At 35.2% G+C, this 12,621-nt stretch overlaps 1 protein-coding gene across 16 annotated transcripts in view; it reads left to right on the top strand.

Annotated features, from left to right (window-relative positions):
* LOC119526795 (phosphodiesterase 4D interacting protein) overlaps window positions 1–12,621 on the top strand; it is a 258,604-nt gene that overhangs the window by 180,422 nt on the left and 65,561 nt on the right. For 15 of the 16 annotated variants that reach the window (XM_037826232.1, XM_037826236.1, XM_037826237.1 and 12 more), the window contains 8 exons: window positions 285–443; window positions 1,284–1,397; window positions 1,589–1,726; window positions 2,456–2,635; window positions 4,252–4,446; window positions 6,720–6,878; window positions 7,040–7,121; window positions 10,307–10,398. In XM_037826232.1, coding sequence (XP_037682160.1) covers window positions 285–443; window positions 1,284–1,397; window positions 1,589–1,726; window positions 2,456–2,635; window positions 4,252–4,446; window positions 6,720–6,878; window positions 7,040–7,121; window positions 10,307–10,398 — 1,119 coding nt within the window. The remainder of the gene's footprint in view (window positions 1–284; window positions 444–1,283; window positions 1,398–1,588; window positions 1,727–2,455; window positions 2,636–4,251; window positions 4,447–6,719; window positions 6,879–7,039; window positions 7,122–10,306; window positions 10,399–12,621) is intronic. The other variant, XM_037826222.1, reaches the window with a different exon arrangement.

Raw genomic sequence — 12,621 nt, 5'->3', positions numbered from 1 at the left:
AGGACAGAGTCCTTACATAATAGTTATATAAATCTGTTTTTATTAAATCAGAAATAAGTATTGAACTATAATATAAAATTTACTTTATACCCCCATCCTCAACTCCTACAATTCTCCATATCCTATTTGAGTCAAGTATAGTATTTCCAGAGCTGTTTTAAGAATGGCACTTTCTGCTGTTTTATATACCTAATTCTGTATTCCTTGAAAGTTTTAAGACCTCTGTCTCTAATGACCACATGAAGATTTTAGATGGCTTAAAAAAGGGAAAATGTTTTATTCAGGAACTGCGAAAAACCTTGCAGCAGCTACAAGGAGAATTACAGAATAAGTGCCAACAACTTCGTGCCCTGGAGGCTGAAAAATACAGTGAGAATCGGACCCAGAAGCAGAACATTCAACACCTAAACCATACTCTGAGTCACAAAGAGCAGCTGCTTCAGGTGAGGTGACATAATGGCTTCATAGAACTCTGAAATTTCTGTTCATGTAATCTCAAGGTATTAGTTCACCTGGGTTGAGTACCTGCTACATGTAGAACATTGAAAGGTAGGAATCAAGAGGACTCAGAATAAATAGAAAATACAATCCCTGAATCAAAATACTAACCAACAAGTGTAGGAAACAATATATATAGACCTGAAAGATTTAAGCAATAAATATTCAGCAAATCATTATATGAAGTACTTCTGTGAGTCAGACACTATGCTAGGTGTTCATAAGACAAAAAAAGACATAGCCATTGCTGTCAGTCTAGTGAAGACATCTGTACAGAAACTGGAATTCCACAGTATGATTTAGATGACAGAATCAAAGTTTTAGGGAAAAACGGGACAGTGAGAAGGGAGTGATCAATTCTCCCCACCGCCCCTAAGCTCCAGTCACATTGAATCCCTTACGTTTCACTGAGTGTACTCTTTTTTCAAAATGTCCTTATGTTTTGCATACATTATTTTCTCTGATTAGTAATACCCCTCCACCTCTTCACCTGGGAAACTCCTAATCCTTAAAAACTAGGTTCAAATGTTAACTGTTCTTTGAGATCTTTATTGACACCTTCAGGCAGAGTAAGACAATGCAACCTGTTTTCTTTCACATACCTACCCCCACCCCCACCCCACCCCCGTACATATATATATGAGTGTATATATCTCTACATTGCCTAATAGTTAACAATTTATGTGTCTTTTTCCCTACTAAACTCTGCCCTCCTAGAAAAATGTAGGAATTTAGTTAATATGGGATAAATTAATGAATAAAGGCAAATATTTTTTGGTCTGTAGGAATTTCGGGAGCTCCTGCAGTATCAGGATAACTCGGATAAAACTCTTGAAGCAAATGAAATGTTGCTTGAGAAACTTCGGCAGCGAATCCAAGATAGAGATGTTGCTCTAGAGGTATGTATCATAATTTTGTTCACTACATTACGGATTATCCTATCCACACAGTAATACTGAAATTTGTGTCTATCTTAATTTGCTGCTCTTTGGAGTTGGTTTTCCATTCCTTTATATTTTGAATCTTACTGAATAAGAGTGATAAGGGTAATGAATCTTATGGAGTATTAGGAGCCTTGCTTTCCTTGCAGCGGGCCATAGATGAAAAGTTTTCCGCTCTGGAAGAAAAAGAAAAAGAACTGCGTCAGCTTCATCTTGCTGTGAGAGAGCGAGATCATGACTTAGAGAGACTACGTGGTGTCCTCTCTTCCAATGAAGCTACCATGCAAGTAAGAGCAAAATCTGTCCTTGCCTTTGTATTCCTCGCCCGCTTATATTTTAAGCCTAAGCCATCAGTCTCTTCTGTCATTTTCTGAAAACCAGGGTATTTTCTTTATAAGAAAAAACAAAAATAATAGTCACTGGTTCCATCATTGTAGATTCAGAAGCATAGATTAACACTTCTACTTTCTTTTATGCTATTAGTTTGTTAGGAGAGGCAGTGAATATTGATTTCTATTTACACAGTTCTGACTTATTTCTAATCCTTGTCAATATCTGTACACTTTTATATAAGCATCGTTAGGGTGCAACTATTACATCATGTTTTTCTCAGCACTGTGTACGTGTTTGTTTATTGCCACACTTGTTTATTTTATTAACATTTACTGTTGGCTTTTTCTTGCATTATTTTAAAGCTTGTATATCTTACTATCTGCCATGTCTTAAAGTCCTTCTCTTCCTCGGTAGCATTGCCTACTTCCTCCAAAACACTTCATTGATCATATGCTCTGTGTTTATCTCTCCACAAACTAGATGAGTTTCTAAAAACAAAACAAAACAAAAAAAAAAAGAGATTAATATGGCATTGCTAGATTAGAAACGAAGTTTTCTCCTTTTGCAAAATGTTGAATTTGCCTTTAGGAGATAATTTAAAGGTGGGTCATATTTCTTGTTTATCCTGAGGAGTGTGGTGTGGCTCTCTAAGATAACTGTGATTGCTCTCTGTGTTCCTGCAGAGTATGGAGAGTCTCCTGAAGGCCAAAGGCCTGGAAGTGGAACAGTTATCTGCTACTTGTCAAAACTTCCAATGGCTGAAAGAAGAAATGGAAATCAAATTTAGCCATTGGCAGAAGGAACAAGAAAGTATCATTCAGCAGTTACAGACATCTCTACATGACAGGAACAAGGAAGTGGAGGCAAGACTTTAGTTAATTTAAAGGCAGTTGGGTTAATGAATACATAATCTCAGTCTTGAATTAGAATGCTTGAGGTCTGGGAGGCCAATGACCCAAGTCTTTAATGCTGCTCTGTGCCTGTGCGAGTCATTGACTTTCAATGGGACTTTTTTTTTCCTTGCCTATAAGGCTGTGATAATTATCTTCCTCAAAGAAGTTATGTGAGAATTAATGAGGTCTACAAAATATGTCTGCAATATGATAGCTAACCTTTATTGAGTGCTTATGATCTGTCAGGCACTGTTTTTTTGTTTTTTTAATTTTTTAATTCAATTTTATTGAGATATATTCACATACCATGCAGTCATACAAAGTGTACATTCAATTGTTGTTTATAGAACCATTATATAGTTGTGTGTTCATTACCAAAATTAATTTTTGAGCATTTTCATTACCACACACAAAAAAGTAATAAGAATAAAAATTAAAGTGAAAAAAAACAAACTAAAAAAGAACACTGGGTGCTTTTTTTTTTTTTTGCGCCGTTTTTCTACCCATCCATCCATATACTGTACAAAGGGGAGTGTGATCCACATGGCTTTCTCAATCACATTGTCACCCCTCATAAGCTACATTTTTTTTTAAATTCATTTTATTGAGATATATTCACATACCATGCAGTCATACAAAACAAAGCATACATTCGATGTTCACGGTACCATTACACAGTTGTGCATTCATCACCAAAATCAATCCCTGACACCTGCATTAGCATACACACAAAAATAACAAGAATAATAAAGTGAAAAAGAGCAATTAAAGTAAAAAAGAACACTGGGTACCTTTGTTTGTTTGTTTGTTTGTTTTTTCCTTCCCCCATTTTTTTCTACTCATCCATCCACAAACTAGACAAAGGGGAGTGCAGTCCACATGGCCCTCCCAATCACACCGTCACCCCTCATGAACTACATTCTTACACAGTCATCTTCAAGATTCATGGGTTCAGGCACTGTTTTAAGAACTTAATGAATTTTACTCATTGAATTCTCACAACACTATGGGGCACATACAATTTTTATCTGTTTTATAGACAAGGAAACACACTTTTGAGGTTAAGTAACTTGCCCCACGGTAACATAGCTAATAAGTGACAGAGCCAGTATTCAACCCAGGCCATATGGCATCACAATTTTAACCACCATATTACTTCTTAATATAGAAATAAGAACTGTATCAGCAAGCTAAGAAATACAGTGTGCATTTTCTTTTTTGTACTAAAGCTATAGAGTTACACTGGGGAGAAAATAAATGAACTAAGTGACCATTTATCCTCATTTAACACCAGTTATTTGCCATAAGCAAATAGGAAAGGACTGTTATAGAAGACAACATGTATTTTTTCTATATTGTTATTGTTCATTCACTGAACATGTATTTACAGCTTTCTGTGTGACAGACCCTGTCAGACCCTGTGCTAGATCTGTTGATGCAAAAATGAATGATGTTTGCTGTAAAGATTGTTATAGGTCAACAGCATCAGTTCTCTCTTTCTTCTATGATAGATTCTTATAAGCTCTTAGAGATGTAGTAGAGAGAATTCTTTCCTCCAGAAACTTATCCTGTTCCTTTTGTATTAGGATCTTAGTGCAACATTGCTCTGCAAACTTGAACCAGGGCAGAATAAAATAGCTGAGGAGCTATGCCAGCGTTTACAGAGAAAGGAAAGGATGCTGCAGGACCTTCTAAGTGATCGAAACAAACAAGCTATGGAATATGAAATGGAAATTCAGGTTCTGCTTCAGTCCATGAGCACCAGGGAGCAGGAGAGCCAAGTAAGGACTAATGTACAGACCAGAACAGTATCACTTAGTACATTTATTGTCTGCAAATAGGAAGCATTTGAACCTTGTAACATTTGTCTTTGTATCATTTTATAATCATATCTGTTAGTTTTTTTCCCCAACAATTTATTAACAAGATTACTATTTTACTTCAGTCATCAAAATAAGGGATATATTTAGAATGCTTTTGCATTTGGAAGGGTGCTTAAACAATATATCAGATAACTTCATTATGTATATTTTCTTCTCCTAGTACTATATTATCCCTTAGAGAGAAAGGAGTATGGGGTTCTTGAGGGTTTTGATTTTGATTCTAAAATATCAAGATCTGATTGATATTTTTCATTTCCAGCCAAGGTATGGAAAACCTACACTTCATATTTTCTCTTAATTCTTATAAAAGCTTAATTATTTCAAGAGAGAAAATGATTTTATTTTTTCAAAGGCCTTAATAGGAATCAATAATCTCATAATAATATGGTATATTTAATCTCAAGATAATGGATAATGGTACACAAGTATTTTGGGATTAAATTCTAATTTATCCTTATTTCCATGTATATTTCTCCTCAAGGCTAGAGAATGCTACAGTTGACTTGTGCTGCATTTCAGAGGCCAGTAACTCTAGTCAGTTTTTGGAGGGAGCTAGATTCTTATCATAAGCCTGTATTATTTGACATAATATTATTTAATGCTTCCTTATCTTATGGGATGGTTATATTACACTCTTAGAATTCTCAATTCCCCTTAAGTAATTTCACACTTTGTTAGAAACATATTGACATGTGCTCCAGAAATCACTTCTAGAATAGTCATAACAAAATCACTGTGAGTTTTTAAGTCTTTGGTAAGAGGCTAACAAGTATTTTCTTGTGTTTTCTTTTTAACTCCTTTGTAATTTGAGAGAATTAGTTTTATTATACCTTAGAAAGAAATATATACTGTAGGTAGTAAAATAATGGAACCAAGAAGATGATAGAAATTACAAAATATTTTCACTCAAGAAGAAAAATAATGCTTGTTTTTTTCTAGATCCACTTCTCAAAATTTAAAATGCAAAAGAATCACCTGGACAAAAACATAGATTCCCAAGGTCACCCAGAAATAGATTTAGAAGGTTTAAGGTGGGACTCAAGATTGCATTTCTAACACGTTTCTAGTATATAGTGATGCTGATGCTGCTAGTCCAGGGACCACACTTTGAGGAGCACTGCTAAGAACAGCACTATTAGAAAAAGAATACCAAGGGATATAGACCGCAGAGTATCTCTTGTATGATATTTATTGCTTTTCTGTAATAACTTATAGAGATTTTTTATTAAGGCAAGTTAATAATGTACTGATACCTCCAAAATAGTTATGTCTAAATCCCAAAAGAGCCCAAATTTTGCTTACTGAAAGTCAAAGGTTTTTGTTCTCCTTAAAAATTGTAACAAGGCTCAACTTCTCATTTAAAACAGGTACTACTCCTCCCCAGAGACAGTTGGTACTAATTTTAGTGTTAATTTATTATCTTCAGATTTTCTGATTAAATGCAGTAATGGTCATATAAATTATGTTTTAGTTCTTTCCCTAATTGTGTTATCTGTCTTAGAAGACTGTGGGATTTGAAATGGAGTAAACTGGTTTAGTGGTTTTGAGATTCAGATTCCCTAGGACATGTAGTCTGATAAAATGTTTATCTGTGTAATTCATTCATTCATTCATTCAAGTACTTGCCATACACTGTACTTGCCTGCCCTTAGAAAACTTACATTCCGTTTGGGAGAGAGAGAGAATGGTAAGTGCATTGGAAAAAAATAAAGCATGGCAAGGGAAATTGGGGGTAGAGAAGAGATTGCTGTTTTAGATAGGATATGCAAGGAAGGCCAGTCTGATCAGGTGACATTCAGCAAAGATTTGAAGTTAGTAAGGGAGTTAACCACACAAATGTTTGAATGAAGAGCATTCTAGGGCAAAGGAACAGCTCTCCCAGACAAAAGAAAGATCTTAACACCTTAGCCTGATAGAGAAATAGCAGAACCAATTTCAGATTCTCTGTGATAGAAGTATCATATTAAGTTGTTTTCAGTAGTCTGTCTATGAGAGACTTTCTTTCCACTCACTTGATTATGTTTTTCCCTGCAAACTGAAAGCAAGGAAACTAGTTCTTAGGGCCATGCTGGCTTTTCATGAACAGTTGGCTTTTAAGAAATAATATCAGAACATAAATTGTATTTTACTAGGTTATCCCTGTAAGGTTATGTGTTGTTTCCTCTTGCTAGGCTGCTGCAGAGAGGATGGTACAAGCCCTAATGGAAAGAAATTCAGAATTACAGGCCCTGCGCCAACATTTAGGAGGGAAAGACTTAATGGTGTCCCAGTCTAACAAACCAGTTGAAGTTACTTCTGTTAGCCCTCATCTTGGAGAGCAGCCTGATCAAGTAAGAACTATAGACTTGTATAAATATTTATGCAGACTGTGTTTACATTTCGGGCATAAGTTTGATAATTTTAATACCAAATTGAGAATATTCCAAATTCCTGTCATTGTAATCATGGGTTCCTGGATCTTCCTAAATTCCCTCACTCTTTCCATATTTAGGTTTCAATGCAAATACCCTCCAGAGATGACAGCACTTCATTGACTGCCAAAAGGGACGCCAGTATGCCCAGGTCCACTTTAGGTAAGTATCAAATTTCATTTTGTGAAGGAACTTTCTGTCTTTCCTTCCTGCAAATCTCTGTTAAAAGGTTTGACCAAGACTCTATTTCTCTTCCTACCTTAATGGAAAAATAAGTTTGGATTCCCCTGAAAGGCCAAAGATATGTTTATTCTAGGCAAAACTGCCCTTACTTTATGTTGGATTGAGATTTTTGCTCTGGTTCCACAATATGGCCAGGAAAACTGCATCCTGACCCTCCATTTCAGATAGCTTCACAAGGATTCAGAAATACAGAAGGTAGTGCTTCCAGAACTGCACAGAGAACCAGGAGGCTGATATCTTCTTCTGGGAATCTTCCAGGCAGACTGGGACTCCTCATTGTAATTTGAAATTACTTTTGATGGGAGAGATAGGCAATGTCAGTTAACTTATTTGCCAAGCTCAGCCCTATTGAAGGGCTTGAATTCTATAAAGACAACCTAATTCTACTCCTGGTAAGAGTAAAACTTAAATGTATAACCTAGATTTTCAAAGAGCAAAAGATTGGAATCTAGTGTAGCCTAAAGAAAATAATACCTAGCCAGTTTGAGAAGTTGAGATTTACCATGATTAATGGTGGCGATTATATTGCTATGATAAGAAGGTCAGGTATTGCACTTAGAAAACTAACTTGAAATTTTTTATTGATGTTAAGAATGCAGACACTTTGTGCCTATGCTATATTGTTAGATATATGGAATTTCATAAAGCAATATTGCAAAAAGCCATTTTCCAGTGGGAAGACTTTATATTAGTTGAAAAGAATGCTAGATTTACTTAATTTATTCCTAATTTACCTTTTCAAAAAATATATTTTTCTCCAATTTTATTTTGGAAATTTTCAAATCTGTAGAAAAGTAGGAAAAATAGTACAATGAATATCTGTCGCAGCCCAAGAGGGCCATGCCAGCCCAAAGGCCAAAGAAGACGAGCATTTTCTGATACGTGAACTTTTATTCAGGGCTTACTTACAGGGTGAGAAGTCGTGGAGAGATCATGATGGCTCTCTCAGGCCAGGCAGGCATTGCATTCACAAGGAAGATGACCAAGCGATGCAAAAAGGGCAGAAAGCCTTTTGTAAGGGTTTAAGACAAAGGCCTTCCTAAGGGTTGGGGGAGCATAGATGCAGGAACAGGTCATTCTGACCTGGGGGTTGGTGCAGGATAGACTAGACTAACACTTGAACAAGTACATTTTGCTCTTTTTGTGAGACTAAGAGCCTCTCAGTTCCTGCTTGCTTGCATAAAGGTACATTTTAAGGTCAATTTACCCTTTTTCTCTTTACTGGCTTAGAAAGACAATAGGTTAAACATTTAGCTGCCTAGGTCTTGCAGACTGCTGTGCACCAAAGATCTGCAGGCCTGTTTTGCTCAGGCCATGGGTTGCTACAATATCCATACACAATTTTATTAAGATTCACCAGTTAACGTTTTTCCATACTACCATATTTCTTCCCAGGTGTACACATATATAGATATAATGTTTTTTCTATTTGAGAATTATTTACAGGCATTATAACACTTCATCATTATAACACTTCTTGTATTTCCTAAGAACAAGGGCATTCTCCTACACAACTACAGTATAAATGTCACTCAGGAAATTTAACCTTTATGTAGTTTTAGCATCTGATATGTGCTCTATTTTTAGAGTTTCCCATTGTCCCAATAATGCTCTCCAAGGCTGTTTTTATTTTTCCTTTAGGGATTATGCTTTACATTTAGTTGTCATGGCTCTTTATACTCTTTAATCTAGAGCAGTTTTCTGGCCTTTTTGGTCTCTTGTGACATTGATGTTTTTTGAAATATGCAGACCAGCTAATGTCCTTTAATTTGTATATGGTTGTTTTGTCATGATGAGATTCAAGTTAAACATTTTTGGCAAGGATACTGCATGGGTGATATGTTTTTCTCAGTACTTCACATCAGGAGCATGTGACGTCAGTTTGTACCATCCTTGCAGTATTAAGTTTGGTCATTTGGTTAAGGTTGTATCTTCCAGCTCTCCCCGTTGTAAAGGTTCATTTTTCCCTTGGGAATTAAAAAAAAAGTGATCTACTGGCTGATAACTTTGAGATGTTGACAGTTCTGTTTCCCAACAGTCATTTGCCCCGTGGTTTTAGCATCATTAGCATCATGTGTGTGTGGGTGTGGATGGGTGTGGGTGTGTGGTGATTTCATGATTTTACACTGATTAATTTCTGTTTAACAGCACAGGTTCTTTCTTTCCCTTATTCCACATTTATATCCCCCTTCTCTCGACTTTGAGAATCTTGGTTACCTATAACATCAATATATTTACACATTTAGGCTCAATACTGCAATACACAAAAATAGTCTCAGAATTGCTATACGAATACCATTAGCAACAATAAACCTATTAAGTAACATTCAAGATTTCTGTGTAATTCTTTTTATCCTTAGCGTGTATCTCCTGAGAGTTCTGTGTTTAAAAGTTACTTGGACTATTTTTATTATTATCTTCTGGGTGGTTATATTATCTATTTGCCTTATAGGTTCTTTTGATTCTGTTAGTATTCAGTGTTAGGCTTTTTCTCTCCCAGTATTGTCAAATTTATACCTTAAAAGGTGAAGCGTTAACATGGTTCAGTACTCAAATTATATAGGAAAGTCATTCTCAGAAATCCTATCTACTTCCCTATCCCTTCTCTCTTGTTTCAACTCATCCCCTTGTAGGTAACCAATTTTATTTCTGGGTTATCCTTCCAGTGTTTCTTTTTGTAAAAGTAAGAAAATCAATCCTTTGTGTGTATGTGGGGCAGGTGTGTGTGTGCTCTTATTTCTCCTGTTTCTCTAATACAAAATGTATTACACTAGATGTGTTCTTTTTCACCTAGCTGGTTTTACTTAACAATATATTCTGGAAATCACTCCACAGGATCATAAGGATCTTCCTCATTCTTTTTTACAGTGGTATACAGTGTTCCATGGGTGGATATTCTGTGTCTATTTATCCTTTCCTTATAGGCATGTACATTAATTGAAGTATTTTGCTGTTACAGGTAATGCTGCATAGAACATTCTTTTCCATATATATTTTTTTGTATTCTTGGAGTGTGTCTTTAGTGTAAATTTCTCAGAAATGATGCAGGAGAGATCACATTACAATAATTGCAATTAAATCTTGTAATGTGTGTTCATTTGTAGGAGACTTGGACACTGTTTCAGGGCTGGAAAAAGAACTGAGTAATGCCAAAGAGGAACTTGAACTCATGGCTAAAAAAGAAAGGGAAAGTAGGGTGAGTATTCTAATCCAGACTAATTTCCAAATTTCTATTTCTTTTCTTCCAAAATAGTTTTTATTTCAAAGAGAATAGTTCTCTAAATATCTGGCTCCAAATGCAAGGGATGCCTTTTTTCTTTTTGGAGAAAAATGTAAGTTGCGTTATATACATGTTAACTCACAACGTGCTCTTATTCTTATAAATGGGGACTTTTAAAACTTTCTCAGTGTGAGACAACTTGGTTTTCTCTCCACTGGCCAGCTGGAATAAAATAATTGTAAAACACTTGAGAGAAAAATGAATTGCTATATAATAGCTGCTTATGATTATAAAAGATTCATCAAATTAGTTACAGAAACATGGAACAAGAGAAATTTGAATATGATTAATAATGTTTATTGAGTATTAACTATAATGCAGTATGCCATGTTAGGTACTTAAAGTATATTAGTTCTAATGCTCACAAGTTTATACAAAGTAAATGTATTGGCCCCGTTTTATAGATGAAGAAGCTAAAACACTGATTTTTTTTAACATGGGCATGAGAAATAATTATATTACTAAAAAATGCCCAAACTAAGATTTAAACCCAAGTTTCCTGTGACTCTAAACACTGCCAAAGAAGTCATGTCCTGCAGCAGATAATTTTTCCTGTCTTTGTGCTTTAACTATTTCTAGCAATAGAATTTTCATCAGTTTTCTTAGAAGAGGCCTTTAAGCCTTACAAGACAAATCCCGTCTCCCGCCTTCCCTGTACAGCTAGTTTTATGTCCAACTGTAATGTGGAAGAAATTTTAGGCCACAGCAGAGTTACAGTTTAAAACCAAAAGCCTTTATGTTAGTATGGCATCTGTTTTAGAAGATCAGTCAGTGTCATTGGTTGCTAAATTTAGCTAACTAGTCTGTTTAGCTTTGCAGTTTTGTTCTACCTTTTTGCCATAATTAAGATCTATAATATAGCACCTATGTTCATATTTGTGATAGAATTATTATTGTTCCTCATAATTTCTCTTTTCATTACCATATTCCTCTTCAATATCAACTCATGTTATATGACTGTATTAGTGTTCTCCAGAGAAACAAACAAGATACATATATGTGTAAATATTATGAGATTTGTTATATGAATTGGCTCATGTGCTGTGGAAATGGGCAAGTCCAAATAATGTAGGGCGGGTCATAAGTTGAGAATCCAATGAAAGTTTCAGTGAATTCCCCAGAAGCTTACTGGCTGAAGTAATGATAGAAATTCTTCTTTTCTGGCTACCGAAATAATCAGTTCTCCCTTTAAGGCCTTCAACTAATTGGATGAGACTTCTCTCATTGCCTTTTTTCTTTTTGGAGAAAAATGTTAGTTGCATTATATACATATTAACTCACCAAGGTGCTCTTCTTTGGTGATTGTAGATATAATCAACTGTATATATAATCAACTGACTAATGATTTAAAGCCATGAAATACACTCACAGTAACAAATCAGGCCAGTGCTTGCTTGACCAAACAACTGTACACCATAACCAAGCCAAGCTAACACGTGGAATTAACCATCACAATGACTCAGTTAGTTTTGAGAATGTGAGAGTGTTTGGCATTTAAAAATGCAAGTTTAAAAAATTCCCTAAACTCTTTCCCTCCGTTTTCTTGGTTATACCGTAACATTTATCTGGTTATTCTTCTCAAATATTTTATTTTCCATGTACTTTTCCTATTTTTATCATATATACTCAATCCAGAGTAATGTTACTTTTTGGTTCTGCCTGGTTTTGTTGGATCATAAAATTGTAATGATTATAAATGGGTATTTTGAGTGAGTGATATTTAGCTATATTGTTTATCTTTATGGTCCTTAATCAACTACCCACCTCTTAGTCCAATGCCATGTACATTCATTATGGCAGCCCTTCTAATATTAGATATTTACATAAGCCATACAGATTTTCCCATATTTTTAAATATTTTCCTGCTGTCTTGAGATGATGATGATGATGATGAAAGTTACCATTAAGTGCCTGTTATGTGCCCAACACTTAAAATCTTTACTAATTCTCACACAATCTTGAAAAATAGATGTTATTCCCATTTTATAAATGAGGAAACTGGGAATCAGTTTAGATCCCTTGTCAAGGACATTATGCCAGAATTTAAAACCATGCCTGACTACAGACCTTTATCATACTGCAACAATGTTTTCTTTTTCATGTTTTCATTTTTCTTCAGTAGAGCAAATACCTGGATAT

This window comes from Choloepus didactylus, chromosome 2 (genome assembly GCF_015220235.1).
Source record: "Choloepus didactylus isolate mChoDid1 chromosome 2, mChoDid1.pri, whole genome shotgun sequence".
NCBI lineage: Eukaryota > Metazoa > Chordata > Mammalia > Pilosa > Megalonychidae > Choloepus > Choloepus didactylus.
This window is presented reverse-complemented; position numbering and strand designations above follow the sequence as displayed.